General features: G+C 42.0%; 1 protein-coding gene across 1 annotated transcript; it reads left to right on the forward strand.

The window, feature by feature from the left end:
- Window positions 1-460: 460 nt before the first annotated feature.
- Window positions 461-13,586, forward strand: LOC118453813 (uncharacterized). Its single transcript, XM_087846750.1, has 11 exons — window positions 461-535; window positions 1,248-1,545; window positions 2,971-3,041; window positions 3,621-3,918; window positions 4,859-4,906; window positions 5,318-5,571; window positions 8,524-8,821; window positions 10,221-10,291; window positions 10,627-10,695; window positions 12,062-12,154; window positions 12,509-13,586. Exons 2-11 carry the CDS (start codon window positions 1,248-1,250, stop codon window positions 12,845-12,847), a joined length of 1,839 nt encoding a protein of 612 aa, XP_087702876.1. The 5' UTR covers window positions 461-535; the 3' UTR covers window positions 12,848-13,586.
- Window positions 13,587-15,853: the final 2,267 nt, after the last annotated feature.

Raw genomic sequence — 15,853 nt, forward strand, 5'->3', positions numbered from 1 at the left:
GTAATTCTTATCTCCCAGTGTCCACCTCACCTTACAGTATGAAGCGCCTGGAGACACCTGTTGTTGTGATTTGGAGTTGTATAAATAAAGTTGAACCAAATCCTCACGTGTGTAAACTGTAACCACTCTGCTTTAGCTCTGCTTACTTATGTGTGTTACTTTAACAGAAGACAGGAAGTGTGCTGTACAGTTTGAGGGCAGCTGTGGACCAAACCATTATTTATCAGGGTGGGAGCTGTGACTCTGAAACTGCCTGTTAGATTATAAAGATTTAACTCTGAACAGTCAGTGCTAAAAATCTGTGTGTGTGTGTGTGTGTGTGTGTGTGTGTGTGTGTGTGTGTGTGTGTGTGTGTGTGTGTGTGTGTGTGTGTATCTGTTTTGATCAGTGTGTATTTGACAAGCAAACGAGATAAAAGGGAAGTTGGTATGTTCGTTCTGCGCGATGACATCACACTGCGCAGCTTTCCCGCCTTCCTCAAACAATTTGCTGCTCTGAAACTCGTAAACTGAGCTGCGGCTGAAAACCAGCAGGAGTGAGTATTATTTAAATGCTTTTCCCTGAAAGGTGTTACAAAAGAAACGTTTTATAGTTAAGAATTTTACATTTATAAACTATTGTTGATCTTGTGGTTTGAACAAAGAAATGTGAGAGCAGATTATCGCCTGTTATGGGTTCTGTTTCCTGGCAGTGCGTGTCATTGGCACAGCAGCTCTGTCAGGAAGTTTGTTTCAGGGAAGCTTTTTTTTCTGCAGACGATGAATAAAGCACCCCTGCAAAAACCTGTATACAGTGTGTGTATATGTACCTGCTCCTTAGTGCAAGGAGGAACAGGATGAGCAGTGCCGGAGCTACAAAATGACCTCCAGCAGGTCAGTGGTGTGACAGACGGGGTCCTCGGGTCCTCCTGGTGAACAACACCTGCCCTCATGGAGAATAGAAAGGCTCAGAGGACAGGTTGCTTGGAACAGTGCAAAGGAAACACTGACTATAGAGTCTCTGTGTAAATGTTGTTGTTTGTGATTTCCCACAGCTGGAAACAGAACACACACATCACTCTGTGTTTACATGACAGCTCTCAGAGGCCTTTAAACTGCGTTTCAATAAATGTTAAAAGGCTGAAAGTAGAAATGAAACTTCTCAGATGAATGTGAGGTGCAGTGAAAACTGCACAGTGAGCTTTCACCTCTCACAGTGTGTTGGGTTCATGGAGCTGGTGTAACAGAGCGTTTCTGTCTGTGTGTCAGATGTCAACGACTTCAGAGGAAGAGTGGAAAAGAGCTCTGACCGAGATCCTCGAAGACCTCGATGGGTCACAGTACAATAAGATGATGTTTATTCTGTCGGATATCCCCAAACATGTAAGGACCACCAAGTCCAGAGAAGAGATGCCCCAAGTAATCATCGAGCACTACGGAGTGGAAACATCTGTCCTTAAAATCCATGAAGTAATGGATCAGATACCTCGGAGGGACGCAAAAGTTCAGGACCGACTGCGCCCCTTTGTGGAAAGACTGGAGAAGAAACAGGAGGATGAGAGAAGAGGTGAGTTCATCCTGTGACCTGATGTTTATGTGAAGTTTCTACAGATGGTCTGTGAGCAACAGCAGAAGCTGTAAAGGTCAGTGCAAGTGATAATAAAGAGGTTTTTACAGATGTTTGATGTTTAGGTCTTTTTTCTTTCTTCATGTTAAAATGAGAATCTAAGATTTTAATTAGGCAGCAGCCACAAAAGTAAGAAACTGCACTAGTAGATAACATGGAGAGTTTCATAAACAGCTGGTTACTCGCCTGTACTGACATCTATGGCATCCTGCTGCATCCCAGAATGCAAAGCGTGGCTACGGGAAGGCTGAGACCAGAACCGAACACAAGCCTGGGGACTCGAACCCCAGGATTTTCCTTCCGGAGACTCGAACTCCGGAGCAGCAAGCACTTCACCACTCGGCCAGACAAAAAACTCCTCATAACTGTATACAAAGTTAGCTACAACTCACCCATCTGCAGGAGTCCCCTCAAAATGATCTCGGTGGTAACTGAAACACACGGCTCTGTGACTCCTCCATTTCCTTCGCTTCAACAGCTGGTAGGACAAAGGTACCTTTTCCCTCCCGTCCACGGAACCGTTGTTCAGCGACCACACGGACCATCCCATCCTCGTCACCATTTTGTTGTGGAAGTTTTCCATTTAACCTCTTAAGCCCCAAGCCTAACTGATCTCCTGCCTTTTGCCCCCGTATCAGGGGGCGTTGGGGCTTAAAAGGTTAAATAAAGCCTGCAGACGAGCGGTGAGCGGTAGCTAACATTCTTTAATCCAAACACACAAAGACAACAGAAAAACCAAGCTTGGTGGAGTCCCTGCATGTCCGCGGGGCAGACAGTCAGCAGAGTCTCTCTGAGCCTAGCATGGCTCTCTGTTAAATACCTTCTCCAGGAACAAAAGGCAGTACACAGCTGTTTCACACCTTAAGGTTCACACTCCCTTGCTACCTCCCAGAGTCCTCAAAGAGACAAAAGACTCTTCCTGTGGAGTTGTCTGCTTCCTTACTACACCCCCACCATTTGTCTTAACGTATGAGTGTCAGACATGTTAAAATCCAGTGGCACCAAGGCATCGTATAATAAAATAATGTGATTAATACATAAGTAAAAGAAATTCCTGTACAGGCTGAACATCTGATGCTGGGCTGGTGTTTGGCTGTGCATCGACGTGAGCCTGACTATATCTGGTAATGTCTCAACCTCAAACACAAGATGAGGCTCACTGGCCACCACAGAGCTGACAGTACAGGCTCCAAAAACCAGTTTGGATCGTCTTGATCCACAAAGACTGGACCAACGCAGCTCTTCCTCTGGGTGGGGGCCCACAGGAGGGTGTATCCTTGTGTCCGGCTCCAAACAATCATATTAAACTGACAGATTTGAGGGTTTTACCTTCAAACCAGAGTAACACAGTTTCTTCTCTTATAGGCAAGCAGAAAAGCTGCCAGCCTGTCGGAGTGAAATCATCATCATCAGCACTGAAGCGCTCCCTCCGTCAGGTATGTTCATTTATTCTGCTGCTTTTATATCTCCTCAAATCAGAGGAAGAGGAGGAAGGTGGCGATGTGACGAACACAGAGACACTGAGGGAACAGATGAATATAATAATGAGATGAGGGGACAGATTATGGAAAAACAGATCCATCAAACAGTGGGACATCCTTTCACTCCGAGCACATCACCCGTCCATATCAGCACAGACGTCAGATCATTGAGATCTGAGATGTTCTCAAAGTGTTCTTTTACTCTCATGAGCAGTGAGCTGGGGTCCCTCAGTAAAACCACTGAACGAAGCACACCTGTGGGTTGTGTTGTCACGGAAATGTGCGTGGACTGATTTGGTGAAAATGTCGATTTCCCACAGCTGGAAACAGAACACACAGATCACTCTGTGTTTACATGACAGCTCTCAGAGGCCTTTAAACTGCGTTTCAATAAATGTTAAAAGGCTGAAAGTAGAAATGAAACTTCTCAGATGAATGTGAGGTGCAGTGTAAACTGCACAGTGTGCTTTCACCTCTCACAGTGTGTTGGGTTCATGGAGCTGGTGTAACAGAGCGTTTCTGTCTGTGTGTCAGATGTCAACGACTTCAGAGGAAGAGTGGAAAAGAGCTCTGACCGAGATCCTCGAAGACCTCGATGGGTCACAGTACAATAAGATGATGTTTATTCTGTCGGATATCCCCAAACATGTAAGGACCACCAAGTCCAGAGAAGAGATGCCCCAAGTAATCATCGAGCACTACGGAGTGGAAACATCTGTCCTTAAAATCCATGAAGTAATGGATCAGATACCTCGGAGGGACGCAAAAGTTCAGGACCGACTGCGCCCCTTTGTGGAAAGACTGGAGAAGAAACAGGAGGATGAGAGAAGAGGTGAGTTCATCCTGTGACCTGATGTTTATGTGAAGTTTCTACAGATGGTCTGTGAGCAACAGCAGAAGCTGTAAAGGTCAGTGCAAGTGATAATAAAGAGGTTTTTACAGATGTTTGATGTTTAGGTCTTTTTTTCTTTCTTCATGTTAAAATGAGAATCTAAGATTTTAATTATTCATGTTTATTCATTTTATTCATTTTATTGTAATTCCACATTTCTTGAACAGTCAGAAAAAATTATTTTAACATAAACTTGTTTGTTTTTATAAAAGTGGCAGATACACAGCATCACATGTTCCCAGATTAAACCAGGGACCACTGGGAGGGTTTCATGCTTACTTTGTGGAGAAAACTGTGTCTTAAAGTGTCTCCAAATTCACAGCTCTCATCATGTTGCTGAAGACTGACCTGCAGATAACAGACTGACAGGCAGGTTACAAATATAGAGTCATCAGTTCCACTCTGAGGAAGCAACAAGGAAGTATAATTCCACAAACCAGGAGCCGATTTTAGAATTTAAGGGAGATGAAGCTGAGGAGTGAGCACATGCAGACTACACACCTGTAAGAGGGATAATAAGCCCTGGTGAACTCAGTCATAAAGAACAGCAAATGTAGGGAAATGTTTTCCTTTCAAAAATATTGAACTTTGATTATAATGAAAATGACACTAAATATACTTTGACATGCTCTGAAATCAGACATGCTAAGAAATGACTGGTGCAACATTTATTCAGCTGACAAACTATTAAACTAGATTCTGCAGGCAGCACATAAGACCAGGATGTAAAACCTCACCTTTGCTGGAGTTCCTTCAGGAGTGGACAGAACAAACAAATGAGAAAACTCGAGTCTGTTTACCTGTGGGGGTTTTTGTTGTTGCTATAGTTACAGCGGATGAGAGCAGTTGATTTGTTTAACAACCAAATTTTTTTTTTCAGATGCAGGATCATCAACAGGAGCAGCTGGTGTCAGAGCTCTGACTGATGGTAGGCACACAGCTGTCCTCAGTAATGTGTTTGATTAGAAACGCGTCACAGTGTTTGTCACGTTCATCAAGTTCAAACTGCAGACACCAATGAGACGGCGATCAGGTGAAAAATAAAGAGCTTTAATCAAAACTCCTGGGAAGCGAATAGTACAGCACAAATGAATCCCTGATCAATCACAGACAGTAACGATGATGGAAAAAGGAACAAAGGATAAAATCAGTAAAACTCAGGCAGGCCACTCATATAATGGTCTCATTGCCAGAGAACCCAAACAATGACATCAATATTTCTGGGTTTTTCTTTAACAAACTTCAGTGATTTATGTTTTTAAATAAAAATGTATTCTTGCATTTTGATATAAAAGCAATGCAGCAAGACTCCAATCAGTCGCTGTCATTTTCCCCTCAGGACAAAAACACTTTGTGGATGAACACCGATTAGACCTGATCCAGAGAGTGAGCAACATCGAACCGATTCTGGACGAGCTCCTACAAGGAAAAATCATCCAACAAGAAGCTTATGATGACATCAGAGCTCAGCAGACCCCTCAGAAGAAGATGAGGGCGCTCTACAACGGCCCTCTGAAAGCTGGCGATGCCTCCAAAGAAGCCTTCTACCAGAGCCTCAAGAAACATGAGCCGATGCTCGTTGACGACCTCAGCTGAAAGAACTTTGTGTTTTTAACAGCTTGCACAGAAGATGGAACATTTTATATTTGTGCATCTATGGTTCATCTTTGGCACCTTATGTTGGGCTTAAATAAATTTAAATTTGTGTGGTAAATCACACACCAGCATGTCAGCGCTTACCTTTCTTTGGTCACAGAAAACAAGTTTCATCCAATAAACACAAACGTCTACTCAACCAGGAAGTTACCAGACAGTTTTCCATGAGCCAGTCATCTGTAATGATTGGCTCATGGTGTGTAATGAGGTAATGCACCTTAAACACAAACATTTTAGTTGAAATTAACAGAACCAAACAAGACTTTTTTACTTTTACCAAAGTAAAAATTATGAGAAATGTCAGGCAGTACGTCAGTGGTGTTGGTGTGTGTCTGTGTGTGTCTGTGTGTGAAACAAAAGGTCGCTTGAAGCGGGTACAGCGGCTGTATCCCAATTCAGGGTCTGCACGTCTGAAGTACGCGCACTACGTACGGAAGTGAGAGGCTTGTGAAATGGGACGGTCTAGCCTGCGTCGCGCTGTTCAGGTTGCCTAGCAACCATGATACTAACCGCGAGAAACGTTACATACAGCTTTGTGTGACAGAAAGTCATTCATTTTTGTCATAACATCACTTTGATTAGTTGAGTATCTGAGGCTGAGACCACAGGACTGGAAATATATATATATATATATATATATATATATATATATATATATATATATATATATATATATATATATATATATATATATATATTTATATATTACAGCAGTGAGCTTGAACTCTGGGTCAAAGATTCAAATTGCAGTTATTTATATTTCCAATCACCTTAAATCTTCACTCAAAGACAAGTACCTGTGACAGTGTATGTCAAGAGATGCATTCTAAGACACTTCTTCAGCTGAGAATCAGAGAGGAGAAACACACAGTTTTACTTGTATACAAGGGCAGCACAGAGCACTGGCACAAGACTGAGGCTCAGAGACTCGCACTGAGGACTGCCCTACTATGAAGCACCTGGAGACACCTGTTGTTGTGATTTGGAGTTGTATAAATAAAGTTGAACCAAATCCTCACGTGTGTAAACTGTAATCACTCTGCTTTAGCTCTGCTTACTTGTGTGTGTTACTTTAACAGAAGACAGGAAGTGTGCTGTACAGTTTGAGGGCAGCTGTGGACCAAACCATTATTTATCAGGGTGGGAGCTGTGACTCTGAAACTGCCTGTTAGATTATAAAGATTTAACTCTGAACAGTCAGTGCTAAAAATCTGTGTGTGTGTGTGTGTCTGTTTTGATCAGTGTGTATTTGACAAGCAAACGAGATAAAAAGTAAGTTGGTATGTTCGACCTGCGCGATGACATCACACAGTCCCTGAGTAGTGAAATATGACACTGAGCAGCTTTACCGCCTTCCTCAAACAATTTGCTGCTCTGAAACTCGTAAACTGAGCTGCGGCTGAAAACCAGCAGGAGTGAGTATTATTTAAATGCTTTTCCCTGAAAGGTGTTACAAAAGAAATGTTTTATAGTTAAGAATTTTACATTTATAAACTATTGTTGATCTTGTGGTTTGAACAAAGAAATGTGAGAGCAGATTATCGCCTGTTATGGGTTCTGTTTCCTGGCAGTGCGTGTCATTGGCAGCTCTGTCCTCATGTAACCGGTGTGATCCTGCGTTGTGTCTGATAACAAAGGTAAAAGAAAGAAAGACCTCCATGTAAATAATTTGCCCACTCCAGCTCCTCTCCCACAGGGGAATTGTAGAAAAGGGCCGGCATTTATTTTTACATTGAACATAAAGTATGCATTTACACGTAACATATTTGACATAAGATAAAACAAAAACAACAACATGAAATCTGACATACCTAAAAGAAAGAAAAAAAGGTAAAAGAAAGAAAGACCTCCAAGTAAATAATTTGCCCACTCCAGCTCCTACGACCAAATACAAACAGTGGGGAAGAGGGTTAGCTCAACCCACCACAACTTCCAAGCTAGCATTTATGGCGCCTAAAACCCATTTATGATACACACATACTACACACTTATAACATCTAACAAAAACAGGCTTAATAATGACAATAATTGAACTAAAATCGCAATCAGAAACATCCAGGTGGCTAAATATGCATTATATGAGCGTTTTACAGTGTTGGGAAAGAAATGACACCCACCTCTCCCACAGGGGAATTGTAGAAAAGGGGAGAGGCAAAAGGGGGACACTGTATTTATAGGATTGCACCAAAGAAGAAGAAAAGAATGAGGAGGGGCTCTAACTGATAATGAACATAACTACAGGCTTGGAGGTCCTAAAAGTCAGGTATAAAAGGAACGGTTTGGGGGTTTAGAACACATTTTGTGTAATTATAACAATGTGATTTATGACCCTGTTACACTCAGGCAGCATCTCCTCCCATCAGGAAGTTTGTTTCAGGGAAGCTTTTTTTTCTGCAGACGATGAATAAAGCACCCCTGCAAAAACCTGTATACAGTGTGTGTATATGTACCTGCTCCTTAGTGCAAGGAGGAACAGGATGAGCAGTGCCGGAGCTACAAAATGACCTCCAGCAGGTCAGTGGTGTGACAGACGGGGTCCTCGGGTCCTCCTGGTGAACAACACCTGCCCTCATGGAGAATAGAAAGGCTCAGAGGACAGGTTGCTTGGAACAGTGCAAAGGAAACACTGACTATAGAGTCTCTGTGTAAATGTTGTTGTTTGTGATTTCCCACAGCTGGAAACAGAACACACACATCACTCTGTGTTTACATGACAGCTCTCAGAGGCCTTTAAACTGCGTTTCAATAAATGTTAAAAGGCTGAAAGTAGAAATGAATCTTCTCAGATGAATGTGAGGTGCAGTGAAAACTGCACAGTGTGCTTTCACCTCTCACAGTGTGTTGGGTTCATGGAGCTGGTGTAACAGAGCGTTTCTGTCTGTGTGTCAGATGTCAACGACTTCAGAGGAAAAGTGGAAAAGAGCTCTGACCGAGATCCTCGAAGACCTCGATGGGTCACAGTACAATAAGATGATGTTTATTCTGTCGGATATCCCCAAACATGTAAGGACCACCAAGTCCAGAGAAGAGATGCCCCAAGTAATCATCGAGCACTACGGAGTGGAAACATCTGTCCTTAAAATCCATGAAATAATGGATCGGATACCTCGGAGGGACGCAAAAGTTCAGGGCCGACTGCGCCCCTTTGTGGAAAGACTGGAGAAGAAACAGGAGGATGAGAGAAGAGGTGAGTTCATCCTGTGACCTGATGTTTATGTGAAGTTTCTACAGATGGTCTGTGAGCAACAGCAGAAGCTTTAAAGGTCAGTGCAAGTGATAATAAAGAGGTTTTTACAGATGTTTGATGTTTAGGTCTTTTTTTATTTCTTCATGTTAAAATGAGAATCTAAGATTTTAATTAGGCAGCAGCCACAAAAGTAAGAAACTGCACTAGTAGATAACATGGAGAGTTTCATAAACAGCTGGTTACTCGCCTGTACTGACATCTATGGCATCCTGCTGCATCCCAGAATGCAAAGCGTGGCTACGGGAAGGCGCTTTGTTTCAACCTTGTAGCGTTCCTGTTCATTTGTTTGGAACAGGACCGAGACGTGTCGTCCAAAGGGTCTTGGTGCAGTTGTTTTGGTTGCACTACTGTCAGTTCCTGCATATCCCTGAATAACTTGTAACAACGGGCCTGACACTCGGTCCTCCCAGAGCTCCTCCTACAAGACATCCATAGCAGGAGACCACAAGAGACATAAGAGAGCCAAACCTCCTCACGTTGTGAGGGTAAAGTGTTGGTCCCGTGCTGCCAGCTGGGATGAAAAGTGCATCATCCAGAATGTGAGGATGATCTACCTGCTCCAGTAACCTGACACAGAGGAGTGTGAGTCCTGATCGCTGCAGGAACCACACTCTGGTCCCCCTCTTTAAAACGTGGGACCACCACACTAATCCAGAGGCTCTGACCCGGATATCCATGCAGTGTAGCAAAGACCCGTCAATCAAAGCAACTCTGGTTGACCTTCTGATGTCTTTGAGCTGACTCCAAAACTCAAAGGCTATAAAAGCTAATCAAACTCAACAGGAGATGGTTAGCTTGTGGCGCCACATTGTTGATGCCACAACAGGAACCAAAAACCTTACAGCCACAGCTGCATGTAGCTGCCTCAGTAGTTGAGGTTGGTAACTCGGCCCATACTGACTCTTCACTGAAGGTCATACCAGAGCTCCCAGCACATCCTCACTAAACACCAGAGCACAGCAGGGCACCAGATCCAACTCACGCCCAGGTTGTGATCACACAGCTCTGCTCATAGATTCAGCTGAGTCTCCATGTGGCTGAACATCTGATGCTGGGCTGGTGTTTGGCTGTGCATCGACGTGAGCCTGACTATATCTGGTAATCTCTCAACCTCAAACACAAGATGAGGCTCACTGGCCACCACAGAGCTGACAGTACAGGCTCCAAAAACCAGTTTGGATCGTCTTGATCCACAAAGACTGGACCAATGCAGTTCTTCCTCTGGGTGGGGGCCCACAGGAGGGTGTATCCTTGTGTCCGGCTCCAAACAATCATATTAAACCGACAGATTTGAGGGTTTTACCTTCAAACCAGAGTAACACAGTTTCTTCTCTTATAGGCAAGCAGAAAAGCTGCCAGCCTGTCGGAGTGAAATCATCATCATCAGCACTGAACCGCGCCCTCCGTCAGGTATGGTCATTTATTCTGCTGCTTTTATATCTCAAATCAGAGGAAGAGGAGGAAGGTGATGATGTGACAAACACAGAGACACTGAGGGAACAGATGAATATAATAATGAGATGAGGGGACAGATTATGGAAAAACAGATCCATCAACTGAACACAAATATAAGTAACTGATAAAATTTATTAACACAGAGAAGCTAAAACCATGCTGACAGATTATTTATATTTTCATACAGTGTTTAACACAAAGTCCCTGCAGTACATCAACATAACTCTGATTAATTCCTCTGAGTTAATGAATGATCGCCTGTTTTAATTTTGAGCTGCTGGTTTCCTCAGACTGATCCTGGGACAGCAGAAAAGTCCAAGAAGAAGATGGAAAACAGAGATGCATCCAAGACTCACAAGGTACCCACTGCTCTCAGAATACAAGGGAACAGAGGGAACATGTTATTAAAGTGAGGGAACTGATTAACAAGTCACAGGACATGATTGATAAACTGATGGAGGCTGCAAGATGATACGGTCTGTGGTTTTAGAGGATTGTTGCATGAAACAGCCTCAATCTTAGTATTTATTGTTCACTCTGATTTGAATACAGGTACACTAGTCCAACCTGTGGGTCGGGCCCCTGAAAAGGGTCAACAGATAAATGTGAGGTGTCATCTCATGATTAGAAAGAGATTTCAAACTATTTCCAGATCAACATACAAATTCCTGCCTCCAGATTTTGGACTTGTCTTCACTTTTATAGTTGCGGTGAAGTTTTGAATGACAATAACAGAGAAATGAAAAAGACTCAGAAGACACTGTTTACTGACTGCAGGGTGTAAATGTGTTTGAATTGTTTTTGAGCCAGTTTTTATTCAGTTTTTTAGTATAATATAAGGTAACAGCTTAATAAAAGAGAGGAAATAAACTGAGGGAGCACATTAACAAATCAAGGTAACAGCTTAATAATTTTATAGAATTGATTAGTAAACTGAGGAACCAGAACTGTGGGAACTGATTAATAAACGTAAGTAGTAAAAGAATGGAATAGATTTATAAACTGAGTTAACAAAGTAATGATTTAAGAGAACCTATTGATAAACGGAGGTAAATTAATAAATTAAAGATAACTAAAAAACTAAAGGAACAGATCAATAAACTTGGAGAACCGATTACTATAGTTATGTTAACAGATGAATTATTCGAGGGAACTTATTCATGAATTTAGGGAACTAATTAACAAATCAAGGTCAGTGAACCAACAACTGAACTAATTGATAAACAAAGAAACCGAATAGTACTGAGTTAACAAATGAATAAACCCAGGGAAGTGATTAATAGAGGGACATTAATCCATCAAAGGAACCGGACATTAAACTCAATTAATGAAAGGTGTATAATATAGTGAGTTGACAAATTAATTAATTAAGGAAACTGATTAATAAACTGGGGGAACTAATGAAGAAAAAAGGGAACAGATTAGTAAACTAACAGATTAATTCACCAAACAAAAAGTTTATTAAATGGCAGTTTACACTCTCACAGTTAACATCCATAACTGACAGGATGTAATAGAGAAACTCAATTAGAGGTCAAAATGTATTCATATATCTATTAATATTTTTACATATTAATATATAATATTTCTTTCAAAAATTATCAATAATATTTATTAAATAAATAATTATATTTGGTTTTACCGAATGGCCCCTGCATTGCATCACAATTATTTTGTGTTTAATTACACTGTAAATGATTTTCTGTTTTAATTTGGTCTCCACAGACTGATCCTGTCGGCACAATGAAGCCCAAAAAGAAGAAGACGCAGAACAACGATTTATCTATGAAGTCAGCTGAAACCACAAACGCTCCCGAGGTAGCTGCTGTTTCCAGACTGCAGAGTGCAAATGTTTTTGATTTTCTTCCTTTTTTAACAAGTCAGTTGTTATTCAAATGCTTGGTAAAGTACAAGGGAATGGCTTAAAAATAATGGAAATAAACTGAGGGGACATATTAGTAAATCAAGATTACAGATTAATAAACCAAAGGAACGGATTAGTGAAGGGAAGAAACCAGAGAGTGTGTTTAAAAGGAGGAGCTAACATTTTAATACATTAAATTTAAGGATTGGATTAACATATTTACAAACAAGGAGTAAAGATTAGTACCACTTGACCATTTGGGGGCTCTGTAATTTGGAGTTTTTGGGTAACCTTGTGCTCTTTTTCAGTCTGATTGTTCAGAACCATCAGAGGCTAAACTGGAGGAGCCAGCGAACAGTGATTCATCCCTGAATTTGAATGGAGCCACCAAGGGGGTTCAGAGTGCACCTGTCCACACTGGGAGAGTTAAAATCAAAGCAGTCAAATCCTTCAATACACGCAACACTCACCTGGTGGTGGAAGTAAAAAAGCAGCTGAAGGAGTGTTTTGTGAGCACTCGTCTCCTGGCAGAGGCACTTGGCTACAAAATGGATGAAGGCGTTGAAGCCAGAATCCGCGAGGCAGTGCCGATGTCAGCAAAGGCTAAAATGCAAGGAAACAAAATTACGGCCATTGAAAAGGTGTAAAAATGTATTTTTATGATTATTTAATTTTACCTGTCTCACTCTGTTTCTCTTAACTCATGGTGTAAATGACCATTAAATGGTCACACATATTTCTTACATGCATAGTTATGTGTTGTGGACGATGAAGTGATCACTAACATTACACATGAAAGAGCTTTTCTACTTTTTGTTTGTAATTACCAAAAATCATTGAGACCAAAATGAGAAAATGGAATCTCTCTTCACTTTTTTGCTTCTGTACATACATTTTTAAAATTTTACATAGCAAATACAGTCGTCTTTGCTCTGCCTGACTGATAATGACTTCCTGTTAAATGGTGAATGATAAACGGTGTTACCTTTAATGTTAGATGATTTTCTTCCAATCCTTTCTTTTGCTAACTGTACTGTTACTTTAAAAGCAGTTCAGTAGACAGTTTGAATGTCGAGGCCTTTTTTTTGCTGGTTGTACTTTTTGACCAGGTTTTGATTTTGCTTCCAAACACCGGTTACAGGTTTGTTTGGTGTTCTTGAGGTTTTGTGTCTGAACCATTTCTTTATCATCACACTACATTAAAGCTGTGTTTCCTTTTCTCTTTGGCTTGTTGAATATTCAGTAGTTTTTTCTGTTTCTGGTTTTAAAAAAAAATTTAATTAAACCCACTTGTCTCCCTCATATGATCACACAGGCCTGTGCCCTGCAGTGTTTCAGGCTTATTTGTTCTTGCGGGCAGCAACTTTTTATACAAGTACAGCTGAACAGCGGAAAATTCATCATCTGCAATAAAATAATTTATACTCTTCTTGAGGTTTTGTGTCGTGAGTTTGCCAATCAGAAGGTTGCCGGTTCGAGCCCCGGCTCCGACAGTCTCAGTCGTTGTGTCCTTGGGCAAGACACTTCACCCGTTGCCTACTTAAAGAGGGTCCGGTGGCGCCAGTGTCCGGCAGCCTCGCCTCTGTCAGTGCGCCCCAGGGTGGCTGTGGCTATAATGTAGCTGCCATCAGCAGTGTGTGAATGTGTGGATGACTGGATATGTAAAGCGCTTTGGGGTCCATAGAAACTAAGTAAAGCGCTGTACAAATACAGGCCATTTACCATTTTACTTTTGATGTAAGATGGTGAGGTTAAGTCACTCCATAACACAGCCCGTGTATTTTCACTATAATACCCGCGGTTATTAGATAATTTAAATGCCACTCTTACACAGAAACACTACAGTAAACATTCATGTTAAATCTGGAGGAATTACAGATTTATAAACATCATAAAGTGCTTCCACATTGTTCTGTAAAACATTTATACGTGTCCTTTACTGATCCATAACAGAGCTCCAACCTAGTGTGACAGGAAGCATACACATGAAGACTACAATGAAGCTTTTTTTCATTTCTTTTAATAAGACATGATTAAAATCACCTGATATTAAGTGCGATGCCAGCAGGTGGAACGGTGGATTGTTTGATGGCTGTGTTAAGATTGCTGTTGTGTGAGGAGAGGCAACAGGTCCAGTACTGAACCTGGAAACCTGATGCAGCTCGTTGGCTCGGTCCACCTTCTCTCTGTATCTTTACACCTTCTCAGCTCCTCCTTGTTCCTAGACCTGAATATCCTCGTCTTTTCATTCAGCTTCAGGTGATAAAGTGGGAGAAACGTACTGAACTCAGAGAGAAACCAGCAAGTTAGCAATCCAGCCATGCTAGTATTGATCCAATACCAACAACAACATATCGATATTACCAATATTTGGATTGATCCACCCCTTACACAACTTTCAGGTGGGCACAACAATAAAAAGGAGTCCCTTAAAGTTACCTTGCACATGGGAGGTGACTTGGTTAGATGTATTATGAGTCTCCACAAACTTTCATTCCTTCAGTGTGTCTGTGTTTGAGTATAGACCAGCGGTCTCCAACCTTTTTTGCGCCACGGACCGGTTTATGCCCGACAATATTTTCACGGACCGGCCTTTAAGGTGTCACGGATAAATACAACAAAATAAAACTAGTACCGGTACCAAAAAAGAAGATTTATTCATAACACACGTGAAAAGACCCAGGAAAACCGAGTAAACGATAAAAACGATAACAAAATAACACTGAAAACCGATAAAAACCCTGAAAACTATACATTTCACACCTGAGCCTCAACTCTCGCGGCCCGGTACCGGTCCGAGGCCCGGGGGTTGGGGACCGCTGGTATAGAGGTCTGATGTCCTTAACACTGTGCTCTGAATTTAATTAGAAGCATTTAAATATAAACTGTAACGAGCACTGATACACAGCAGAAAACATCTGTTTGTGTCAAACTGGCATCAGTAATGAGGATGTGCCATTTGGTTAAATGCCTCGACTGTCTTATCATTTCTTCATGTCCTCTGCTCACATCGCTGTGGGAGGGGCTAACATGAGGAGAGGCAGAGAGTAATCCACGATGTGCAAATTATGAAATGAGGAAGCAGAAAGTGGAGCTCTGCTCTATGGACAAGAACTAGTGACTGAATCGTTGCTCGTGGGGGAGGAGACCTATTATTTCATACTTGGGGAGGCTTGTGCCACCTCACGCCCTCCTTTCAGACACACCCCTGGTATTAAAAGTGAGCTCTCTATATAAATCTGTGAAGGTTCTCAGTCATCCAGGTCATCGTAGTCAAAGGAGCTTGGAAAGAAAAGCGTCTGGACTTCTTTAAGTTACTTGAAGACGTTTCACCTTCATCCGAGAAGCTTCTTCAGTTCTAAGGTCAAATGGTGGAGAGTCCCAGATTTAAACCTAGTGGGAGTGTCCCCCCACAGAGGGACAAAAGGACCCCCTGATGATCCTCTAATCGCCTGAGCCAAGGTGTGAAACTGGGTGTGGGTCACAATCAGCCAGGGTTTCGGGTGAGTTCATTGTGAAACCTGGCCCCACCTTATCATGCGAATTCCTGAGGTCTTGAAGGTTGGTTTGTGGGGTCATTCTTCAGCGGCGCCATCACCTGACCAACCACACGCAAGCTCAGGACAGAAACCGTGCTCCTCACAGGGACCAAT

This window comes from Neolamprologus brichardi, chromosome 10 (genome assembly GCF_056152115.1).
Source record: "Neolamprologus brichardi isolate AB-2024 chromosome 10, ASM5615211v1, whole genome shotgun sequence".
NCBI lineage: Eukaryota > Metazoa > Chordata > Actinopteri > Cichliformes > Cichlidae > Neolamprologus > Neolamprologus brichardi.